This window comes from Rhinoraja longicauda, chromosome 6 (genome assembly GCF_053455715.1).
Source record: "Rhinoraja longicauda isolate Sanriku21f chromosome 6, sRhiLon1.1, whole genome shotgun sequence".
In the NCBI taxonomy this organism is placed as follows: Eukaryota; Metazoa; Chordata; class Chondrichthyes; order Rajiformes; family Arhynchobatidae; genus Rhinoraja; species Rhinoraja longicauda.
Genome location: NC_135958.1, coordinates 36,478,384 through 36,504,994, shown reverse-complemented (window position 1 = coordinate 36,504,994; position 26,611 = coordinate 36,478,384). Strand labels below are relative to the sequence as shown.

Below are 26,611 nucleotides of genomic sequence, written 5' to 3'. Positions count from 1 at the left end.
CAGGGTAGTCGCCAGCGTTGCCTGTAGTTGAAGCTATCAGAGTTTTAAATATTTCTGGGTGTCTCTGACCTTCAATTAGATTAGTACAATTAGATTAGAGACACAAGAGACTGCAGATGTTGGAGACATCTCCATGGAGACACATGGTAGAGAACGTCGAAAGCTTCAAATTCCTGACCTTGCATATTTCTGAAGATCCTTCGTGGATCCAGCACACTGATGCAATTATAAATAAAGCACATCAATGCCTCTACTTCCTGAGAAGATTACAGAGATTCGATATGTCAGAGAGGATTCTCTTGAACTTCTACAGGTGTACAGTAGAGAGCATATTGACTGGTTGCATCACCACCATGGCCACATACTCATTTCACCCCTGCCATCGGGAAGAAGGTACAAGAGCCTGAAAATTGTAACATCCAGGTTCAGGAACAGATTCTTCCCTACAGCTATTAAACACTACAACCTCAAATAAGCTCTAAACTACATAGACTATTATTGTTATTATTGCACTATTATTGTTTCACACACCATTCCCGGAGATACTGCCACTTACTTTTGCACTTAACTCTACCTCATTCAATTATTCCATCTTTCTACTTTAATGTTCAAGATTCAGATAGTAGTGATCAAGGCTCTCATCACGAAAAAGGAGGCATGCATGAGTCAGGTAAGGCATTTTGGATCAAGTGTATCCTTGGAGCAGTATATGGGATTGAGGACCATATATAAGAAAATCAGAAAAGTAAAAAGAAGGCTCTGGCAGATAAGATTATGGAGAATCCAAAGAGATTTTACGTATATTAAGGGAAAATTAGTAACTAGAGCTCAGTGTTCCAGGATTTCCATGTTTCAGATGTGACAGATAGGGCAAAATAGGTGGAGGACTTACTTTACTAATGAGGAAGAATGTTGCGACAGCACTTGGAGAAGACATATTCGTGGGTTCGTCCACTGAGGCAATATGGGTAGAGCTCACCAATAAGAAAAATGCTATCACTCTAGTGAGATTATACTATAGGCCCCCAATTGACAATGGGATACTGGAACAGACACGTGGACAGATTACAGAAAGATGCAAAAGTAACAGGGTTGCCAGTGTGGGTGACTTTAACTTCCCCAATATTGACTGGGATTCACTCAGTGCAAAAGGTTAAGACGGAGCAAAAGTAGTTATGTGCATTTAAGAGGGTTTCCAGAAACAGCATGTGGAAAGAGTGCAACTTGAGGATGGATCATACTGGATCTTACAGTAGGACATGAGCCTGACCAGTTGACTGGTGCTTCAATGGAAGAGGATTTTTGGAACTGTGATCACAATTCCGTTATTCTTAAGTCTGGACTTTGAGGGAAGGTACTAAATTGGGGAGAGGCAGAATTTAGCATTATTAACCAGGAGGCGGGAGAGTAATTTGGGAGCGGTTGTTGTTGGGGAGTTCACAACTGACATGTTATAGGTCAGTGATCAGAGTTCAGGTTTGGCATGTTCCACTACGGAGGGGGGATAAGGATGGTAGGATCAGGGACCCTTGGGTGACCAAAGAGGTTGTCAACTTGGCCAAAAAAAGAAGTGTATGTAAGGTTTAGAAAGATGAAATCAGATAGGGTCTTTGAGGAATATAAAGCATGTAGGGCATTGGCGAGTTGGATTAAAGGACATCTGAAGACTTTAGGATAAAGGAGAGAATTTATGCTTGGAGTCAGAGGATGTTGGTGAAGTACTAAACGAGTGCTTTGCATCTGTATTTACCAAGGAGTAGGACATGGAGGACAGTGAGATCAATATAGGGAAGAGTAATATGCCAGGGAGTTAGAGATTAAGAAGCAGGTGATATTGGGGCTCTTGAAGAGCATGACAGTGGATAAACCCAAGGGCATGATAAGGATCTATCCCAGGTTAGTGAGAGAGGCAAGAAGGGAGATTGCAGGAGCCTTAACGAAGATTTTTGCATCTTCTTTAGCCACAGGCGAGGTTCCGGTGGACAGGAGAGTAACCAATATTGTTTCTTTATTTAAGAAAGGAAGTAGATGAGTCTCACATCAGTCATAGGGAAGCTATTGGAGGGAATTCCTGGGCAGAGGATTTACTCATATTTAGAAGAGTATGGGACAATTAGAAATAGTCAACATGACCTTGTCAGCATAGGAGGTCATGTCTGAGAGCTGAGGAGCCAACAAAGATGATCGATGAGGATAGGGCAGTGGATGTTGTCTATATGGATTTCAGTAAAGCATTTGACAAAGTCCCTCATGTTATGCTGACCTAGAAAGTTAAGATGCATGGGATCACATTGACTTGGACATTTGGATTCAGAACTGGCTTACGCATGGAAGACAGAGGGCTGAGGTGGAAGGGTGCTATTCCGGCTGGAAATGTGCGACATGTGAGGTCTGTGGTGGGACCTTATTGTGATATATGATAAATGACTTGGATATAAATACAGACGGGTTGGTTCGTAACTTTGCAGATAATACCTAAATTTGTGGCGTTTCGGACAGTGAGGAAGGCCGTCACAGTTTACAGTGGGATACAGACCAGCTGTAGAAATAGGTGGAAAAATGGTGGGTGGAGTTTAACCTGAGTAAATGTGAGAGGTTGCACTTGGGGAGGTCGAGTGTAAGGGGAAAGTGTACAGTTAACGGCAATAAATTTAACAGAGTAGGAAAGAACTGCAGATGCTGGCTTAAATCGAAGGTAGACACAAAATGCTGGAGTAACTCAGCGGGACAGGCAGCATCACTGGAGTGAAGGAACGGGGACGTTTCGGGTCGAGACCCTTCTTCACACTATTGATGTACAGAGGGATCTTGGGTTCAAGTCCTTAGTTTGGGAAAACTGTGACTTTATACCTTGGAGCGCTGGAGTCTAATGGGTGATCTTATAGAGATGTATAAAATCATAAGGGGAATTGATAGGGTGAATGCACAGGGCCTTTTTTACGGTATACTGGAATCGAAAATCTGAGGACATCGGTTTAGGTTGAGAGGTGAACTTGAGGGCAACTTTTTCACTCAGAGAGTGATGGGTTGAGCAGTCAGAGGAGGTAGTTGAGGCAGGTATAACAACAACATTTAAAAGATACTTAGACAGGTACATTGATAGGGCAGGTTTAGGGGGATATGGGCCAAATGTGGACAAATGGGACTAATCAGAAGGTGCATCTTAGGGTGAAGGGCCTGTTTCCGTGCTGTATGATTCTAAATTTAATCAAATTACAGCCAAGACTCTTCAAAAAACCCATGCTGTTTCAGTCACATCTGCTCCAGATTCATTTGTCTTTCAGAATATTTTCCAAAAAAATTCCCTTGCGTTTAATCCCAACAGCCATTTTTGAGTATAATGTACTAGATTTGTTGTGCTCTAGTGATTTGATGCCTCTTCTGCAGCCAGGGAAGATTCGAGATTTTCTGTCAGACTCCAGCAGTCTCCTTCCTTATTTTGTCTGTCATTGTAGCTTAGGATGCATTCCAAGCCCTGGGGATTTAGCCACCTTTAACCTCACTAAGAAATCCAATGCCTCCTCCTTTCAGTGGTAATTTATTAGAATCGTGGAGAGATATAGCACAGATACAGGCCCTTTGGCCCATAAAATTTGTACTAACTATCCAGCACCCATTTTACACCAATCCTACATTAACACTATTTTTTAATTCTCCCGACATTCTTTTCAACTCCCCACTATCACACTCATCTAAACACTACTGGCAATTTACAGTGCCCAGTAACTCATCTTTGGGATATGGGAGGAAACTGGAGCATACCGAGGATACGAGTGAAAGGCCTGGATACAGTGGATGTGGAGAGGATGTTTCCACTAGTGGGAGAGTCTTGCACCAGTTTTCTAATTGTTAATACTCAACAAGGTCCAAACCAGTAAACATCTACCTTTTTTCAAACCTTTCCAGACTCCTGTGGCAGTGCTCTGAGAACTATCGTACCCAGATCAATAATCTATTAGTGTTTTCCTCCACATTACATTGCTCTTTACTACACTTGATTTATTCTATAAAATTATCAAATTGAGAAAATATGACTGAAAGACAACTGAATTTTAAAACAGAAAAACCTTGTTCATTCGTCCATGATGTTCTCAATTCCATTGCCAATGATTAGACCAATAATTTCCAGACGTCATTCTGGATACAATAATGTCAAAAGATAATTAAACCTAAGGCTTTTCTGCCCACCAGCACAGTCCACCTTTCAAGAAAAGGACAATAAACTCTTGTCTTAAATTTTTTTTAAATTTTCACCAGAATTATAAAAGAATCAAGTGTATTGGTCACACGTGCTCTTAGAAGACAGAAGACAGAAGTCTAAAAATATAAAACTATGATTATTTTCTGAGAAAAAAATATCTGTTCTCAGTGACCACAATTAATTCCACTTGTAGTCAACACACTACATTTCCAGAATGTTATTATGATACAATTTATTCTCTCCTTTCCAATAAAGATTGCAATACTTTTTATTACCTCAATTTTCAGTAGACTATTGGCTCTGAAGGACATAATTTGGTTCTCTTGCGTACTGGGAGGACTTCCAAGCTGTGAACACATATAAATATATCGTGATGAGAACTGCCAGTGTTTTCAAACATAATTTAACGTAGAGCTTTGGGGGATATGTTTTAAACGTCCGCGTCAGGCTAGGCAGTAGGCTTACTTTTCAACAATCAGCCTTATTTGCAGCAGCTCAATGTTTCAGTTTCTAAATAAATTGAACATTAATTATAAATAATTAAGAAATTATTGGACAGCAAATTGATCTAGATTATCTATTTTTTAATCATCCTTATAATGTAAAATATATAATGGAAGCTTTTACACCTCCAGCAATATGTATAAATAATAGTGTAAAATATATAATGGAAGCTTTTACACTTCCAGCAATATTTACTGTAAGTCAATATGTTTAAATGATTTTTGTCAATTTCCTAAATCCGATGAGTGTTATGCCATTATCACCATAAATAAAAATATATCCATGAGCTGGATCAATATTGTCAATTTGCACAGCATAACAATTTTATTTTGAATTTCTATCAAGACAAATAAAAAAATATTTTACCAATATATTCAAATAAATTGAAATTAAACTTTCATGTAGCAATAATTAGAAATGCCCCTTCTTTAGTAAAGGGGTGAGAAATGACCTATCAAATTATAGACCTGTAAAGTCTTTTTATTAACTTCGATTATCAGAAACATAATTCAACATATTATAGGAATAAAGAATATTTTGACGGTCATGAGTTTCTAGCAGACCATTTCTTTAGTTTAGTTTAAAGATACAGCATGAAAACAGGTCCTTCGCACTTTTTCATCCACTCCCCACACATTAGAGGCAATTTACAGAGGACAATTAACCTTTAAACCCGTGCAGTCACAGGGAGAAAGTGTAAATTCCCCATAGACAGCACCTGAAGTCAGGATTGAACGCAGGTCTCTGGCGTCTGAGGCAGCAGCTCGGCCTGCTGCACCACTGTGTGAATGATTCAACAACAAATGTTCCCAAGCCATTAAGTCGAACAATATATTGGGAAGCATTATGTTACATAATAATCCAAATTAATTATTTTTATTGAGGTAGAATACTGCAAATGCTGGAAAACTGAAACAAAACCAGAAAAATGCTAGACATACTTGTAAGGTCAGGCAGCATTTTTGGAGAAGGGAAAAAAAGACACAAAGTGCTGGAATAACTCAGCGGGTCAGGTAGCATCTCTAGAGAATATGGATATGTGATGTTTTGGATTGGGACCCCTCTTTAGACTTCCCTTTGGAGAGGGAAACAGTTTTAGGTCAGGAACCCCGTCAGAAGAGAAAAGTGTGAGAATAAGCATATATTAAATTGTAGAAAGAGGTAGTATGTAGAGAGGATAATTGGGTGGTGCCATGCCATGGTGACATCATTGCATTAAACGCCAGTGAGTTAGAAAAGCAACAAAAGTAAATGATCGAATTGTGAGAGAGACATACATGATCAATTCTGCTATCAGGATATCCATATTAGTTTTAATTCATTTTAATTTCATATTCAATAGAGGTGAACTAGTGAAACTGACCGAAACCTGCACCTATAGAGGGTGTGATTGAACCTGGAGTACAGCATGATGAAGTAATTTTGAATAGGGATTAGACCGGCTTAGGTGATAGTTTCAGTAGCAATTAGGGTGAGATAGAGGCAGATATGGGGAATGATTTGGAGCTAGAGGGGCAATATTGGAAGTCAGCATTCTTTGTGAAAAAGATTATGGGTGTCCAGAAGTTCCAGCGTGGAATTACATCAATGCATTGGAGCCATAACCAGTTTGTAAGCTGGGAAACTGCTGGGATGTCACTGGCATAAACGCTGGCTGGCTGGCTGGCCAGAAGCATTGGGAAAGAATCACACCAACATCCGAGGAGGTGTACTCTCTCATTGCAAAATGCTGGCCAACAACATAGAAGAAATGGGCTTGAGAGCTCTAGTAACATATGTTGGCAGTGGGAACATGTGGGAGATTGGGATATTATGATCTGTTCAATTTGTTGGGGGCAGTTGGGTGGCAACAAATTAGATACATTTCTCATTTACTTTCCTGTTGGTGCAACATTATAGTTGGTCCCTAAAATGCATGACCCCCCCCCCCCCCCCGGGGGAGCAATGCATGAGAAATTAAATAGTCACGTGTGGCACATCGCCCATAGAGTTGTATATAATACAATACAATACAATACAATATATCTTTATTGTCATTGTACCCAGGGGTACAACGAGATTGGGAATGCGCCTCCCATACGATGCAATAATTTAAGTAATTAACAGCAACCCAACGAAACGAAACAATTGTAACAGTTTTTAGACAGGGTAAAGTGCAAGTTGATCTATGTGTTGTGGCCATCCGGCTCAGCAGGACCGGTTCATAGCAGCTATGGCCCTGGGGATGAAGCTGTTCCTGAGTCTGGAGGTGCGGGCGTAGAAGGCCTTGTATCGTCTGCCCGATGGAAGGAGTTCGAACAGACTGTTGCAGGGGTGTGAAGAGTCTTTGTGGATGCTGGTGGCTTTTCTGAGGCATCGTGTGTTGTAGATGCCCTCCAAGTCTGGTAGCTGTGTTCCGATGGCCCTCTGAGCTCTATGGACTACCCGCTGTAGAGCTTTCCTTTCTGCTTCCGTGCAGCTGAGGTACCACACAGGGATGCCATGCGTTAGGATGCTCTCTATGGTGCAGCGGTAGAAGGTCGTCAGCAGCTGTTGGGGTAGACCAGACTTTTTCAGTGTTCTTAAGTAGAACAGTCTTTGTTGTGCCTTCTTGACCAGCGCAGCAGTGTTATTGGACCATGTTAGGTCCTCCGAAATGTGAGTGCCCAGAAACTTGAAGCTGGACACTCTCTCCACACTGTCCCCGTTGATAGAGATCGGGGCATATTCTCCGTTATGTGACCTACGGAAGTTGATGATCAGCTCCTTGGTCTTGGTGGTATTTAGGGACAGGTTGTTATCTGAGCACCAGTCCGCCAGGTTCTGCACCTCCGCTCTATAGTTTGTTTCATCCCCGTTGGTGATAAGCCCGATCACCGTTGTGTCGTCTGCAAACTTGACAATGGTGTTGGTGTCGAATGCAGGAACACAGTCGTGTGTGAAGAGGGAGTAGAGCAGAGGGAGTAGGTGACTCCTGACCAGAAGGTTCATGTGAATTTCCTAATTTGCGTGATTTGACTTGGGAATGATTGCAAAGATGATTTATTCTGGATTAAATTGATTTTCAATAACATGTTGAAAGAAGGAGTACCATCAAATTTACTTTCTTAACAAATATAGGAACCTGCCTTGATTCATAAAGGATATTCAAGTTTTGAACAGCTTAATTGAAATGGAGAAATTTGTATGAGATTTATGTTGATAGTACCCCATTCAAGGATTAGAGACATTAATAATATTCAAATATAAGAAAATTAGTTTATCGAAGATTGGATTATAGACATCATAAGCATATTTCAATGAAATAGAGAGGACATATAAAAGAGCACTTTATTGGTTTGTTTTCAAATCCCACCTTGGCATTTCTATGTTTACATATGTGTTCAGTCCTTCAACTTTCGAATACACATGTCCTTCTCCAATTCTGGATTATTAATCTTTCACAAATTAATTTGTTCCACTAATGATGGCCAATGCTTTAATGCCTCAAATTTCTCGTCTCCTTTCATTAAAACACTCCTTCAAACCTAGCTCGTTCATGAAGCCAATATTCATCTACTATTAACTCATGTGACACATCGTCAAATTTTGTCTGATAACAGTTCATGGAAAAGCCTTGAACTGTTCATGGAAAAGCCTTTACCTCATTAAAGTCATTTTATAAATACAAGTTGTTATTCTTGTAGTTGTAACAGAAATATGGGGAAGAAGGTTATGTCACCGGCTTGGATTATTATTAAAAGTAAGTGCAACTCTAAAGATTACACAAAAAAATAAACACTGTGAAAGGTAAAACTAATTATGAGAAAATAATCCTGTTCTCCAAGACCAAGAAAATGTCATTCATGAGCAGAAAAGGCAGTTGATAATGCATTTGAAGCATTGTTTGGTAATATTGGAAGCTGCTTCCCAAAGTCTGAAGATGGGTCAGAGTAATACTTTTCTTCAATATTCATCGAAAACAATTTCACGTAAACATTTACAAACCAGCAAGCCACAATAAACTTTTGTAAATCTTCCAAATTTCTGTGTTTATCATTTTTCTAGGTTTAGTTATTTTGCCATTGTCATAGTTAAACATAAATAGGTGTTATGAGGATAAGGCAGAAGAATGTGGCTACGAGGGAAAGATAGATCAGCCATGATTGAATGGCGGAGCAGACTTGATGGGCTGGTCTAATTCTGCTGCTATTACTTATGAACATGAAACTCCGTGATAGTTCACTATAATAGTGCAAATTGCTTTGTCCCTCTTATTTTATGCCAGCACAGGATTAAGTTAATTATATAAAATAAAATATTTGATACTATTTAAATGTTCATATTGTTTCTGTTTACATTGTTTACTCTGCATCTACTCATCCAAATAGAATGTTTTTTAGGACTTTCTAGTTAGAATGTTTTACAGAAGAGCATTTAAAGGTCCCCGAGGTATAATATCCTCAAGGCATTTCATGAACTAATTTTTTCCCTTTGTTTTTATCTTGCTGTTTGCATTGACTGTGCAAAATATTTCAGCATCATAACTATAATTACTTAACTTTTATACATACTATTTAGAAACTATTTATTTTCTATAGAATGGCTTCTCCCTATGATTCCCTACACTAGGTCTACAGAGTCGGAAATATTTGTTCACAATTGATGCTCTATTGTGGATTTTGCTTTCATATATTTATTGGTGCGATCAAGTAGCAGATAACCTTCGACACACAGGCCAATATAGACACAGTGTTTTATGGGGTATTTCACATAATCTTCAATCCATTTGTTGACATGAATCTATGTTGTTAATCCTTGAAGCCCATTGAAGTTTTTAGCTGGATCACTTGAGCTGGTAACCTGTTCCACCAATTTGGTATTTACAATAATAATTTTTGTTTTGTTGTTAACATAAATATATTTAAGTATTTTTTACATTTTGCAAACCATGTGGATGCAATTTGTAAAAATGTTTCAGGTTTATACACTTCTATCACAACATTGCCCCATTATATTCTTTTTAGGAGTGATAAGACCAAGGTAGTTAATAGAATAAAGTGCAGTACAGCGCAGGAACAGGCTCTTCAGCCAACTATGTCCGTGCCAAACATGTTGTCATGTTGTGCCCTCTAGCCTTTGACATTTCCACCCTGGGAAAAGGGAAAATGTCTACCCTATCTATGCCTCTCATCATTTTATACACTTCCGTGAGATCTGTCCTCAACCTTCAATGCTCCATAGAAAACAATCCAAGTTTTGTCCAACCTCTCCTTATAACTCTCTAATCTAGACAGCATTCTGGTAAACCTTTCTGTACGCTCTCCAAAGGCCCTCCTATAAAGGGACGACTAGAACTGCACATAATACTCCAAAAGGACTGCACACAATATACTTGAGGACCTATCCTTATCATTGTATTCTCTAATGTTTGAGATCAAACAAAAAATATTTTTCGTGCAGCAAGGTGGTTTAGCGGCAGAGCTACTGCCTTACAGCGTCCGGGTTCGATCCTGCTTGTCTGTATGGAGTTTTTACCTTCTCCCCATGACCTGCGTGGGTTTTCTCCGAGATCTTCGGTTTCTTCCCACATTCCAAATACGTACAGATTTGTAGGTTAATTGGTTTGGTTATAAATGTAAAATAGGAGGTGACGAGGGGGCGCTAGTGTGCATATGATGTAATAGACGTGTTTTGCTAGAGCTCCCCTCCGATAAATCGAGATTAAGGAATAAAAGACTATTTATAGTACAACTCCCACTTTAAGTTGTGTCTACTGCTGTAATAACAGACCGACATAAAATGACAACGCAGAAGTCGTCCAGAAAGCAGCCAGCCGTCAGGAAATTTAATGAAAACCCAGCATCGTCACTGGATGAGGAGCGGCCTAGTGGTGGAGAGCCGGAGCTAATCACACTATCGGCAGAAGGAACTCCTGAAACAGCCATCATTCTTACAGCTATAAATGAAATGAGCAAGAAGATGGATGACCGATTTAATACCCTGGAGGTGTCCCTCCAAGTTACCCAAGCCACTCTGACTGAACATGGAGCACGGATATCTATGGTAGAAGATGCGAGCAGTGACCATGACACTCGACTAATTCAGTTGGAGCAGCAGTGGCTAAGGCTAGAATATGCTAACAAGGCCCTCCAGGATAAAGTTATTGATCTGGAGGCGCGCTCCAGACGCCAGAACATAAAAGTGGTCGGACTACCAGAAAAGTTTGAAGGCGGCCGCCCCATGGAGTTCATTGGTAACTTTATTCGGGACTTGTTGGGGGCAGAACATTTCTCGATGCCCATAGAAGTTGATAGGGCGTATAGGCTGGGAGGACAACCGGCTAACGATCTCGCGCGCCCCAGAGTCATGATAGTTAAGATCCACAGCGGCCATCAGAAAGAGCGGATAATGCGACTGTCACAACAACAATACCCGCTGAACTACAATGGGAAGCAAATTCACATTTTTCCTGATCTCCCGGCAGAGATAATGAAACAACGTCGTCTTTTCGAGGTCACGAGGAAGAAGCTCAAAGAGGCAGGCCTGCGAACCGGATATATCTACCCTGCTCGCCTCCGGGTTACCCAGGGTATCGACACGTCGATATTTAGCACCCCGGAGGAGGCCAAACTATTCGCGGATAACCTGCCGCCCAGCCCGGTGACAACGGTGGGCTAATGTCGGCTAACAGACTAACACTGACTAGCTGGTCTCCAGACCAGCTGTTTCAGCCAATCTCAACGTGGGGGCATGGTCACCCTCTTGTCGAGTAAGCTTAAATCCTGAGGATACAAGCTTTTGTCCAAGTGCACTGACTCTCCCATGTCTATCCATGTTTAAGCCGCTGGCCCGGAGTGGACGGCGGGCGTCGGCTAACATGCGAACGAGTTAACTCTGAGCCATGGACATGGTCATTCACACGAAAGGTAGACGTTGGACTCAATAGATTTAACTTTAACTTTGTTTAATGTGCTTAATTCGTTTCAGGAATAGGATGATTTTACAGGATGGGTTCCTGCTAATTTTTCAAAGGGAAACGTTTTTTTTGTTGAACAGATCCGTAATTTTGTTTGTTCATCGGAGGGGATGCCGACTGAATTTGTAGTTAACTAGCTAGCGGTTTCACAATTTAGCCTTTAGCTAGCCTTTGGGCTTAACAGGCTAGATAGTTGAAGTAACCCCCGTTTACAGTATGTTAGGATATTTTCTCTCACTTTGTTTGGGAGAGTGGGGATGGGGGGAGGGAAAGTCCGAGTTTTGTGTGTGTTTTTGTGTTGGTGGTCTTCCTGTTTTTTTGTTTGAGGCAAATTATTATGTCGCTGCTTATGTAATACAATTTACACCTTCTGATGGTACCTGGGGATGATGATGTGCGTGGGAGGGTTACCATGGTGAGCTGGAATGTCCGCGGCATGGGCCACCCAATTAAACGAGCTAAGGTGTTTTCACATCTTAGGTCTTTATCTGCCGACCTTGTGTTCCTCCAAGAAACTCACATTAGAACATTGGGGCAGAGACAGTTGCGCTGCAGATGGGCAGATCAGATATTTCAATCCACATTTTCTAGCAAAGCCCGCGGGGTGGCAATTATGGTTAAGAAAAACATAGATTTCAGACATATTTCTACAGTAAGTGACCCGAATGGTCGATTTCTCATAGTAACTGGGTACCTTTACTCTGTTCATGTAACACTGCTTAACATTTATGGTCCGAATATTGATGATGCAGCTTTCTTTCGCAAAATCTTTGATAAGCTACCTGACCTTTCTAATACGAATGTGATTGTTGCAGGGGACCATAACACAATCCTTGACTGGCACCTGGCTAGGTCATCAAATAAAATGTGTAGCCCTTCGAATGCATCCACGGTTTTGAAAAATCTCATCTCCTCCACCAATTTAGTTGACATTTGGAGGATACAACATCCCACAGACAGAGAATACTCTTTTTTTTCTAAAATGCACAATTCATACTCTCGTATCGATTATTTTTTATTAGACTCGAAACTCATACCTAATGTAATAAATACCAAATATCATAACATTTTGATCTCAGATCACGCTCCAACCTCAATTATCTTTGACTTTAAGCTGTCTAAACGATGTGCTAAATGGCGACTACGCCTTTCCTTGCTTAATGATGGAACTTTCTGTAAATACATGTCTGAAAAAATTACAGAATATTTGGAGACCAATGACACTTCTGATGTCTCGGACTCCACCTTGTGGGAAGCTTTCAAGGCAGTTATGAGGGGTCATATTATTTCGTATGAAGCGTCTTTAAAGAAATCCAGAGAGAGACGTCTACAAGAAATTGATTCGGAGCTTTCTCCAATGGAGACGTTGTATCGGAGCACAAACAACCCCCAAACGCTGCAAAATATGCTCAGTCTTAAATATGAGTATAACACGATTCTAACAAATCAAGTCAGTGACTAGCTACTGCGACTGAAACAGCGATATTTTGAATTAGGGGACAAACCGCATACATTGTTAAATGTTGAACCGCAACTTCAGATAGCTCCTCTGTCCCTCCCTTCCCCTCCTCCTTCCCAGATCTCCCTCTATCTTCCTGTCTCCACCTATATCCTTCCTTTGTCCCACCCCCGACATCAGTCTGAAGAAGGGTCTCGACCCGAAACGTCACCCATTCCTTCTCTCCCGAGATGCTGCCTGACCTGCTGAGTTACTCCAGCATTTTGTGAATAAATACATTGTTAGCCCGTCAGCTTAGAGGGCAACAAGCAAGTAGGGCCATACATATAATAAAATCAGGCAAGGGTGTTGCTTTAACCGATCCAAAATTAATAAATGAACGCTTTGAGGAGTATTATCAAGAGCTGTATAAATCCAAAGCTAACGGTGATATCAATGCATGGTTAAAAAAGTTGGACATACCAAAATTAGATAGTGCCTCTTGTGAGGCCTTAAACTCAGAACCCTCCTCTGTAGAAATCAAGGATGCAATTAGGTCGTTGCAAAACGGCAAGAGCCCTGGGCCAGACGGTTTTGGAGTCGAATTTTATAAGAAGTTTGCTGACCAGGTAACTCCGATTCTGCACAGGATGCTCTCCCACTCAATCGAGTTGAAAAAGCTCCCACCGTCATTGTACAATGCTAATATTTCTCTCTTATTGAAACAAGATAGGGATGAAACCAATCCCTCCTCATACCGACCAATTTCTATGCTTAATTTGGATTTCAAGATTTTTACTAAAATAATGGCGACTAGACTAAATAAGTGTATAGAATCCATTATCCATACGGATCAGACTGGGTTCATCCCCAATAGGTTCTCTTTCTTTAATGTTAGAAGAGTAATGAACATTATGTATCACAAATTCGATAGTTCTTCCAAACAAGCCATTCTGTGTTTAGACGCAGAAAAAGCTTTCGATCAGGTTGAGTGGGGATATTTATTCAGAGTGCTGGAAGAGTTTGGTCTTGGAGCCTCTTTTATTTCCTGGGTACGTCTTATATATGCTCATCCCACCGCTTCCATACTCACAAACCAGGATAGGTCACCCCCTTTTGCCCTTCAGAGGGGTACGCGACAGGGCTGCCCCCTCTCGCCGCTCCTCTTTGCGTTAGCCATTGAGCCGCTGGCAATCGGCATAAGAGGGCATGCGCTTATAAAACCGATAATACTGGGTGGGGTGGAACATAAGATTTCGCTTTATGCGGATGATATTGCCATCTTTGTATCTGACCCAGAACATTCTGTTCCTTACCTATTCCAGCTTATTAATTCCTTTGGCGAGGTCTCAGGTTACACTATAAACTGGCAGAAGAGTGAACTTATATCGATAACAGCAGAATTAGACCCTGTATTCTTAGCCAACATGCAGTTTAAAACAAATCTGGATAGTATAAAATATCTGGGCATTAAAATATCTAAAAACCCCAAGACCCTTTTTAAAATTAACTTTACCGAAAGGTTGAACAAGCTAAAGGAGAACATAGAGAAATGGAGAACGTTGCCTATTTCCTTGATTGGCCGCGTGAACGCAGTAAAGATGGTCTCCCTGCCGAGATTTCTGTATTTATTTCAGAATGTTCCTGTTTTTATCCCCAAATCCTACTTTAAGTTAATCGATTCTATCATTATGCCATTTATTTGGGGATATAAAGCACACAGGATCTCAAAAGCTTATCTTCAAAAAACGAGGGAACATGGGGGACTGGGGTTACCGTGCTTTTTATATTACTATTGGGCGGCCAATGTTAGAGTCATGGTATACTGGCAGTATGCATATGAACGGGGAGTTGGATATGACCTGCCACCTTGGCTGGCGATTGAAAAAAGCTTAACCCCAAAAACTTCTCTCCCTGCTCTCCTTTTTTCATTACCCAGATCTCTCACCTCTCTTAGAGAGGATCACTTCACTCTGTCCAATGCTCAGAGAATATGGCACCAAATTAGGAAAGCTTGTGAGCTTCCGAATACGTCAATGCACGCCCCAATCTGGCATAACCACGCTTTCCCCCCATCATTTACAGACACAGCATTCAAAGAATGGAGCTGTAAAGGGATAGTTACAATAAAAGATCTTTACATAAATAGACACTTTGCATCATTTGATCAGCTACAATCCAAGTTCTCATTGCCCAAAACTCAATTCTTCAGGTACTTACAGCTGAGAAATTATGTTCGACAAAACAATTCGCTTTTTGAGTCCCTGCCCGAAGACGACTTGTTGTCCAAAATTTTGCTGGGTCCCCCGGAAGCAAAGAACCTAATCTCATCGTTTGTAGGTATCTTTTTAAACAAACTAGATAAATCTACTTTAAAAATAAAACAAACCTGGGAAGAAGACCTTAACATTGAAATTGATGACGATGTCTGGAAGGAAGTACTGAAAAGTATAAAATCCTGTTCTATTAATTCTAGGCTACAACTGATTCAATTCAAGGTTATACACAGATTACACTACTCTAAGGTTAAGCTGCATAAAATCTTTCCTGATCTCTCACCTTTGTGTAATAGATGCAAGACCGCTGAGGGTACACTCGCTCACCACTTTTGGACTTGTCCAAAACTTCACAACTTTTGGTGTCTTTTATTTCAATGGTACTCCACTGTTTTAAACGTCACTTTAACTCCGGACCCTGAAACTGCTCTATTCGGGTATTCCACAACGCTTGAGAAGCTAGACCATAATGCTCGCACAATCTTGGTTTATGGTATGGTAATTGCCAACAGATGTATTTTGAAACTATGGAAATCAGACTCTGCTCCTCAGTTTGAGACTTGGTTAAGAGAATTAATGGGCATATTACACATAGAGAGGTTGAGATATGAATTGTCTGGCAACCCTCAAAAGTTTTTCAACATATGGAACCCAGTGCTGCAGCATATTAAGGACAAGTAAAACTATCCCCTCAATGCCACATGCTTTTGTACCTTCTTTGAATCCAGCAGTGGAAATACTGAAATATTTGACTTGTGAAAATTACCTTGCCTCATGTTTTTGTGCTTTTGTCTTTTTTTGTTACATTGTAGTTATGTTTTTTTTTAATGTATTTTTATTTATTTATTTGTTTGTTTTTGTTTGTTTGTTTTCATGATTATGTAGGGAAGGGGAGGGATGGGGTTTACTGTTGTTGTTATATGCATTGTAATCAATTATAAAATAAAAAAAATTTAAAGAAAGAAAGAATAAATGTAAAATTGCCCATAGTATGTGTAGGGTAGGGTGAATGTGCGGGAATCGCTGATCGGTGCGGACTTGGTGGGCCGAAGGGCCTGTTTCCACTCCATATCTCTAAACTAAGCTAAGCTAAGCTAAGTGAAAGAAAAACACCTTTTCTGAAATCAGTCTAAAAACACATTTATAATCTCTGGCAATAAAAATACTGTACTAAACATGTTTAAAATGACCAAGACAAAAAACAGAGAAAGTCAGATGAACTTAACACATGTGGCAGCAATCGTAGAGAGCCTTCAGGTCAAAGACACTTCAGCGGAATTGGAACAATAAAAGCGCTGGGATGCTTTAAGTTGCAGTGGTAAGAGGCGGGAGAGGGAATGCCACTTTTAGAAATATAAATGAATAAATATTTGAAGCACAAGAAGATGCAGGATTATGGAAAGAGTGGAGATGTTTATTCTGTGGTATATATCTTTGTGTTTCTGTGCTTATTTGATTAAATTGTGAATCACCTCTCTTAATATTTAGTTTCATATAATAACGCACACTGTTGAAGCTTGATGGCAACTGTTATGTTCAGTGATCCCATGATTCAAGGATGATCTCGAGCACAGATTTATCTGAGTCCTGAGATGATTCAAGCATCCAGTCGTGGAACCACAAACATATGTGCAGAACAATAACCCAGACACGGCAATACCTTGGGATTTTTTTAATGAAGTTAAAGACACCATATAACACTGATTTTATTTGAGGTTCCCTTTTAGATCAGGATTTCCAATGTTTGTTAATTTTGTTGGCTGGAGCCACACATAGAAGGGTACTGCTGCATACTCTTGATTATCTACCAGTCTACGATGATGACGGCTCTTTCCATCATTATGGATAATCCAGATCCCAGTGTGCCTCTAATCCACGAAGGTCTCACCCAAGTTGTGACAACAGTACATCGCTACCACATACAATTATGTATCAGAATGCAATCCCAAGCAACTCTTCCAAATAAATGAATGGAGCATAATGAATCTAGTTAATCAATTGGCGCTTGGAAATGAAAACAGTTCTCATTGTTGTTACAGAAATAGAGAATCAAATGTTTCAGATAACACAGTACTTCAATTCATTATTATAAGTATTAAATGGTTGACTCTTGGAAGCTATTATGATCTGGGGACTCAGTCCCAGAGATTTCAATCTGTCTAACTCAATAGATAAGTAATTAGTTTTAGTTTAGTCAAAGTTGGTGCCAGAGCAGTCTTGCTGTATTTAATAAGGAGCATTTCCAGGAATCCTTGAAGTTTGGGTAACTAATTTTAGACTAACCTTACAAATGACCTTACAGAAGAACAAGCATGCCATTGAACACTGGCAAGAAATTATCTCACCCCAACGAGTTTGAAGCTTTCCATGCTCACATTGAACAGAAGGTCATTAAAATGACATTAACTCCCCAACAGCCTTGGGAGCACCTGTACCAACAGTCAGCATCGCAGATGTTTGATTGACTCTAATGAGGAACCCTTGGAAAGCAATTGGCCCAGATGAAAGTCTCTGCTCTATCCTCAGAACCTGCATGGACCAGTTGGCAGGAATATTCGTGGACATCTTTAACCTCTCCCTACTCCAATCTGAGGTGGCCACCTGCATTAAGAGAAGCATGATAATCCCAGTGTGAGATAGTGTGCCTCAATGATTACTGTTTGGTGCTCTGACATTCACCATCATGAAGTCCTACAAGAGGCTGGTCATAGCACACATCAATTCCAGCCTCTAGGATTGCCTTGATCCATGGCAGATGCCACCTCCCTGACCCTACACTCTGGAACATCTGGATTACAAGGACATCTGTGTCAGACTATAGCTCCACCTTCAACACCATAATTCCAACCGGACTTATCTCCAAACCCCTGTATCTATGATTCAGCAGTCCCCTCTGCATCTGGATCCTCAAATTCTTGACCGATAGACCACAATCAGTAAAGATAGGCAACAAAATATCCTCCATGATTCTCAATATCAGTGATCCACGTTCTGAGCTCCTTACTAAATTCTGCTCTCATGCCATGTAAAATGTCACCTTCTCGTAGGCTGGATCTCAAGCAACGATGAGAAAGAATAGAGAAAAGAAATAGGGTGTAGCAACATGGAGTTCACCTCTCCCTCAATGTCAGCAAAATGAAGCAACTAGTCATCAACCTCAAGCAGCAGGGTGGAGTATTTGCTCCAGTCTGCAGCAATGGCATTGAAGTGAAGATGGTCAAGAGCTTCTGAAACATAAATATCACCAAGAATCCATCTTACTATAACTCCATTAATGCTCTGGCCAAGAAAGCATATTGACGCCTTTACTTCCCTAGAAAATCATAGGAAATGTGGATGAGCTTGACTGCTCTTGCTTCAGTCCGAAGAAGGATCCCAATCCAAAAGGTTGCCTGTCCATTCACTTCACAGATGATGCCTGAGCCACTGAGTTCCCCCAGCACTTTGTTCTGCAAATGATCTGTCCAAGATCACACGAAATTGCGATGTTGTTGACACAGCTCAGTGCATCACACACCCTCCCCCCTCCTCCGGTGACTCCATCTACACTTTGCACTGCCTTGGGAAAGAAACAAACATAATCAAGAACCACTAACACTCAGTCATTCCCTTTTCTCCCCTCTCCCATCAGATAGAATAAAAGCTTGAAAACACATACCACCAGATTGAGGAATAGCTTCTTCCCCTCTTTTATTGGACTACTAGACAGACTGCTAAGGATGTAGTACTCATCTCCTAATCTTCTTTGTTGTGGCCCTTGCACTTATTTTTATCTGCACTTTCTCTCTAGCTGTAAAACTATATTCTGCACGGTTTCCTTCCTGCTTTTTTGCACTATCTCTAGTGTTTGCGTATCGTTTGATTATACTCATGTATGGTGTGATTTGCCTGGATAGCACACCAAACAAAGCTTTTCAGTGTTTCTTGGTGCACGTGACAATAATAAACAAATATCAATACCATTTAGGACCAAGTTCTAGTATTGATTCTATGAACAAAGTTACTAAAATGTGTGTTATTTCCCAAGCTTACTGTTCACATGGCACATTTATTGATAAACTATCAACACCATAACCACTTTCAGAAAAAGTGACCCAACAAAATGTACTGGACTGATGATGTCTGCATTCACCTCGTTTCAATTTTTGTTATTGGTCAATCAGCCACAACCTCAAGAGGTTTGTATTGAGCTTCAGGATGTCACAGCGAGTGACACTCTTAGCTTTAGTATCCACAGTCAGCTATTAAATTAATATTGACCAACTCTGGTTAAGGTAGTTTCTGCAGTTGGATTCTTGCAAAGCTGACCTAGTGTTCAACCTTCCAGTTAGTACCCATCCCAATACAGGGGATTGTGGAAACTGGACTTGAAAGTTAAAGTTAATACCCAAAGAAAAACAAAAAAAAACCTGTAACTGCTGAACATCTGAAATAAAACATGAAATACTGGTGATGATCAGCAAGTCGGGCACTACTCAAGGAGACAGAAACAGAGTTGCTGTTTCAGGACAATGATTCTTGATCAGCACTGGCTGTTGTTCACTGTTACTCAATCTTAATGTCTCTTTGCAAGAGAAAATATATCACTTAGCTTCACCTCAAGTATTCGTTTGAAAGGTATTGGTGAATAACTTTCTTAAACGTAAAAGTAATCTATTGTGATTGCCTTAACATGATTGAAAGTAATGAAGCTCAGGCCAAGAAAGCACAATGACACATCTACCTCAGAAGGCGAAGGAAGTCTGAAGGGTCTCAACACCAAACGTCTCCCATTCCTTCTCTTCAGAGATGCTGCCCGTCCCGCTGAGTTACTTCAGCATTCTGTGTCTATCTTCGAAGGAAGATTGGCATGTCTCCAACGAGATTTTTGAGGAGGTGACAAAGATGCTCAAAGGAGGCATATCAGTGGATGCTGTCTCCATGGATTTTATAATGGCATTTGATAAAGTCCCTCAGAGGATTAAGATCAATAGTCAATAGTCAATAGTCGTTTATTTGTTACATACACATAAATGTGTAGTAAAATGAAACATTACCCGCAGTTGAACAATAAGACCAATAAGATTAATCAATAAAAATGCAATAACACATACAATCACAACTAACACCAAACAAAAAGAAACATCCATCACAGTGAGTCTCCTCCAGTCCCTCCTCACTGTGATGGAAGGCCAAAATGTCTTTTTCTCTTCCCTGCCGTCTTGTCCCGCGGTCAGGCTGTTGGATTTGCCACGTCGGGGCGGTCGGGGCTCCCGATATTGAAGCCGCCGCTGGGCGGTGAAAGGTCAACGGCCTATTTCAGGCCGCGCCGGACGGTGAAAGGTCCGTGGCGGGCCGACCCAAGCCCCGCGATTCGGGGCGGGCGAACACGCTGCCTCTGCCGCTGCCGGAGCTCTCGATGTCGGCCCCCACCCAGGGGTCTGCGGGCTTCCGACGTCCACGCGGCCCGCGCCGGAGCCTCCGGAGACGAGTCGCAGCCGCGCCCGCAACATCCGCAGGCAGCCAGCGCCGCAGGTGGTGAGTCCGCGCCGCGGGCTCTGCGAACCAGAGCCCCAGGTGTTCCCAGGTGAATGTCCGGTGGTAGGCCGCAACGGGAACGGAGACACGACACAGAACAAAGGTCACGTCTCCGTTCTGGAGAGAGAATGTTACAGTTCCCGTTCCCTCCCACCCCCCCCCCCCCCCCCCCCCAAAACATAACATACAACACTACATCATATTAAACTACAATTCAGACAAAAACAACAAAAAACACAAAAGACAGACGGACTGCAGGCATGGGAACCAAGATGACTTGGACATTTGGATTCAGAACTGGCTTACTCATGGAAGACCCGCGGATTGTGATGGGAAGATGTTATTCTGGCTGGAAGTCTCTGACCAGTGGAGTTCCACAGGGATCTGTGCTGAGACCTCTAATGTGTGAGATATATATAAATGACTTGGACGTAAATTTGGATGGTCAATAGGTTTGCAGACAATATCAAATTTGGTGGGGGTGCAGACAGTGAGGGCAGGATTGTGGTCAGCGACAGAAATGGCAGAGAAATGGCAGATAATGGGTAATCCAGGCAGGTTTGAGGCGTTGCAATTTGGGAGGTCAAATGTATGGGGAAAATATATAATTACAGGCAAGACCCTTAACAATATTAATGCACAAAGCGATCTTGGGATATTAGCTATTTAGAAGCGGGGCAAACTTAGATTGATTTCTCTGGAACATTGGAAGCTGAGGCGAGACCTGATAGAAGTATATAAAATTATGAGAAGCATAGATAGGGTAGAAAGTCAGAATCTTTTTTCCCCATGGTAGACATGTCAAGAACTAGAAGGTATAGCTCTAAAGGTGAGAGGAGCAAATTTTAAAGGGTTTGTGTGGGGCAAGTTTTTTACACAGAGATTGGTGAGTGCTTGGAATGAGCTGCCGGGGTGGTGATGAAGACCAACATGATAGTGGCATTGGAGAGACTTTTGGATCGGCACATGCGAATGTAGGAAATGGTGGGATATGGAGCACATGTAGGCAGAGGGATTAATTCAACTTGGCATTACGTTTGGCACGAACATTGTGGGCAAATGGGCTTGTTCCTGTTCTGTGCTATTCTATATTTTATGTTTTCTCCTCTTGCATCATGCAGAAAATACACAAGCTTGAAAACTCATTTTTTCAGTATCAAGAACAGCTTCTTCCCCACTATTATCAGACGACTGGACGGTTTTCCCATGAGCTGTGGTCCCAATCTTCCAACCTAACTCATTGCAGGTTTGGACGATTTCTATGAAACCGTAATGCTATGATGCTTTAACAATACATTCTTCATTCTGGTATTTTTCTATTTACTCTACCTATTGTAGCTGTGCATGACCTGGTTGTACTAGTAAACATGTACTTACTTGATTGTACATGTATAGTATGATTTGACTGAATAGCTTGGCACTGTATCTCAGTACTCGTGACAATAATAAATCAATGCCAATACCAGTAATGCCACTTCTAAATTCCTTCATCAAAACGCCTAATTGAAAATGTTACTCAAGCACTATCCTCAGCAAGTTCCAATAGCAATCTTGGGCAAATACATACATGTATGTGTACCCACCTCAATCATACTCTCTGGATCAAAATCTTAAGAGTACCACACAACAAATTAGTACCAGCTGTACAAAAGGCAGCACTGTCAAGTTTAAGATGCAGAGTGTGACATTTGTTATCTGTGGACTTAAAAAATGTTCTTTACTTAGTAATTTGAACGTTTAGCATTTGTCATCAATACCAAGTTGCAGTGTAGATATACTTTCAAGCTGTGGCCACTTTAATGCATTGAAAAGCCCCAACAATTTCTCTGCTCAGTATGTAATATTGCTGGCTAGGGTACCATTGCTAACTAATACATTACATTCGTTTTGAAACCCCAAATAAATTTTGCGCAAGGTAAATTCAGGATTAAAGATGACATTAAGATGATACTCATGATGGTCAGGATAGAATTTGCATCAAAATTTACAAAGTGATTAACAAACATGGTTTTAATTAAATTGTACAGCTGAAAGATGAGTGATAAAAGTATGAACGTTTACCAAAATGCTCCTGTTGATATGCACCAGAAAAAAGTGACTGACATCAATGTGAGTTGACTGTCCACGAATAACCTTCTTTTATGCAGTGAAGGAAAAGGACAATCAGTGTTTTTGCACCAAACTCCAAAAGGGTCTAGTGTCTTTCACCTTTTCCCCCAGTTTGTTGTAATTTACAACTAGTGTGCAAACCTTTTCCACCAATGGCTAAATAAAGCAGCGAGTATGATTTGCTTCTATTTAGATCCTGTTATAATCTAGTGTGAACTAAAAATAGTTTTACTCTTCTCAGACAGAATAGACCCAAATCTCTGCACTTCAAATGGCATATCGTGATTACTTATTATTTTAAAAATTAAAGACACTATTGTGATTCAAAGGAATCAGACTGGTGGGTTTTCCATTAATAAATCATGGTTGATTATTTTATGAAGCGTACCAGGTATCACTAACAGCAGTGTGCCTAGTTGTCCATATCGTAAACAGGTATGTTTTCCTGTAGCTCAATCTCAATTATAAATAATGGTGGCATTCAACAAGAATGTAAAGAAGAATATAGGAGGAAAAATAAATCAAATTATTTCACATTAATTCACAATAATAAGTGCTGTAATGGTAAATTATAAATTCAAAAGATTATATTATAATGTAAATCTGACCATACACAAATAAAAATCATACAGTTAAAAAAAAGTATGGAAGAGATTTACTTTCATTACAACATTTCCATTGTGAAACAATCTCATTTCAATTGACCATAATATACAGTAGAATATGAAGTTTTTTGTTAACTGTATTAAATATAGCCAATACTCTTCTAAATTAGTGAAGATTAAGACAAACCTAAGCTATCAGTGCAGAATACCCATCTCTATCGCTGCCTGTGAAAATATTGATGGAATGTACAAGGCCCAAGTGGCTTATAGATCATTTACTTTTAATTACCATCTATGTAGTGTCCTGAGGCAATGGTCTGCTACAAATCAATAGAACAGCAGCTAAGATTAGAACCCCTTACTTATTGCTAAATCCACCTTAACAAAAAAACAACATGAAATGGTGCTGAGCAAGGCATTCTACCTTCTAACAAAGGTAATTTTTTACACCTAATTTTAATATATTATACATGCAAGGAACTGATTATATGCAAGTGCTGTTGCAGCGACATTATACTTAAATTAAAATGAAAGAGAAGTATTTCAGAGTTTCAGGTCAACAGTGTTTATGTAAAGCTGCACACAGCTACATTGCGCATTCTCATATAAAATGCTGATGTCAAGACACTGTGCATATCTCTTTTACTCTCTTGTGATCAAAGACGATCACTGAGGCAATTACCAAGAAAAATCACCACATCATTTCATTTCTCCGCTGCCTTCCTGTAATTGCTTAATGCAGCTTTCACGGCCGCCATGTTATTTGGTCTGTATTTATATCTTTCCCTACCTACCCTCGATAATTAAAATTAAAATAAGCTTAAGTTTAAACATAAACCAATGAAATTAACATACCAAGCGTGATATCCCAACTATTTTCCTTCTCTGAATTGAGACACTAAAAATTTTAACTGTAAGGCCAAGGATTTTAAAGCAGTCATTAAACACAGTGCAACTGCATCAGCAGCAATGCAAAACGGAGTATTCATGTGCCACAATGGTTATATGACCAAATTAAGATAAAAGAGGCAGACATACACTGCAAAACACGGTCAAGTTCAGAAAAGGGTGTGAAAGATAAAACGGGGCTGGTATATCTATCATCAACAATTTACGGATTCCGACATTTCATCTGTGATTTCATCATGTGTCAAATTGAAAACAGCAGCATTGGTAGCATTCAGAAAGCTTTCCACTGAAACAATATCAGACACAAAGCTCATAAAATCAAATCACAGCCCTGTAAAATTTCCCCAGACAATTTTAATAAGAGCTAAATGTGGTTACAAAGGTAATAATTTTTAAAAATCTCTCAAAATGGTGGTGTTTTAGTTGAAATTATATATTGTTGCTACAGTTAGACTATTTAACCATCAAGGCAAAGCTAATTTTTTTTCTAAATCCTACTTTTTCAACAGAAACATTACTCAATGCCTTTGATGATGCAAACTGTTATACTAACTCTTCTAGCCTGTCAGCATTGCAAAATAAATTAGGACAAAGGAAGCTGGTAAAAAAAAAGGAAGAGTGGACAATAACTATGCCTTCCTGATCGTGCTTAAAATTTGTAACGCCTTTGTAGTCATTTAAGTTGTTTAGTTAGTTGATGGATGCTGCATTCTAGTCATCAATAAACTGTGCAAATTTTACCAACCCAAGCCTAACATAGTGCATCGCTCACAGTGCATAAAGGCTTTTGAATTGTATAAAAAACATCAAATGTTTAGGTTTTCATTTACAACCTTTTTTTTGCACAAGCTTTTCCTTATATATTCTGACTTGATTGAGGATTATTTTTCCAATTCTAGGGAGTAAGGTTAAGAGCAATGTTGTGCAAAATGCGCTTAAAATTTACCAATGCAAAAACTAATTAATGCAGTCAGAAATTACGTTCTCTGCAGTAAGGAATTAAGTGTCTTTAAAATTTAATTTTGCAAAGTATTAAATTGATTTTTAAGATAAATTGCAGGGATATTTCAAAGGATTAGCATATACAGGAGAGATTTTTGACTGCTGGACCATGTACGCAAAAAAATGGATGGATTCTATTCATATCATCAATGGTGCAAGACATATAAAAATGCACCTCTAAAATTTTTGAATGCAATGAAAATTATATATTAGCCTCTAATGCTAGCTGCCATTTACACTATTTTGATTTAAAACAACATAAAGCTGTATCTTTGCTTTATAAGTATTAATAAACTATAATGCAATGGTACTCAAGGATTGAAATATGGTAAATGCAATGCTCCTTTTAAAAAGAGATGAGAGATAACTTGATAATTGCAGTTTAGTTAAAAGCCCTGCTAAAGACATAGCCTGGTAAAAAAACAGACTGAAAAGTCTCACATCAGGAGTAGAAAGTCCATAGAACACAGGAACAGGCTCTTCATCCCACAATGTCTGTACCAAACATGATGCCAAATTAGACTGACTTTATCTGCCTGCACATGATCCATATCCTTCCATTCCATGCATTTCAAGTCTCAATGCCTCTTATACATCATTATCATGTTTGCTTCGAGCACCGCAGCCAGCACTTTTTTCAAAACAGCTACCACTGTGTACAAAAGTACTTGCCTTGCACATTTCCCATAAACGTTCTCTCTTTCACCTTAAAGCTATACTATTTAGTCCAGCCTGGGGAAAACACTGCCCTATTTGCTTTGCCACTTTCTGGGAGCTGTAGATTTGCAACCCAATATCCTTCTGCACATCAATACTCCTAAGGGCCCTGCCATTCACTATATATTTTCTTCTTACATTTGAATTCACAAAATACAACATCTCACACTTGTCCAGATGAAACCATCTACCATTTTTTTGCCCATATTACCAACTGATTATCCTGCTGTATTCAGTGACAATCTTTCTTGCTATCCATATTTTCACCAAATTCATGTAATCTGTAAACCTATTAATCAGCTATCTACATTTTCATCCAAAGAGCCGAGCACTGATCCCTGCAGAATACCATTGGTCACAGGTCTCCAGTGAAATAACCCTCCTCCACCACAACCA

At 40.0% G+C, this 26,611-nt stretch overlaps 1 protein-coding gene across 1 annotated transcript in view; it reads right to left on the bottom strand.

The window, feature by feature from the left end:
• pmfbp1 (polyamine modulated factor 1 binding protein 1) overlaps positions 1-26,611 on the bottom strand; it is a 549,552-nt gene that overhangs the window by 330,355 nt on the left and 192,586 nt on the right. Inside the window, exon 9 of the mRNA XM_078400784.1 lies at positions 4,477-4,548. Coding sequence (XP_078256910.1) covers positions 4,477-4,548 — 72 coding nt within the window. The remainder of the gene's footprint in view (positions 1-4,476; positions 4,549-26,611) is intronic.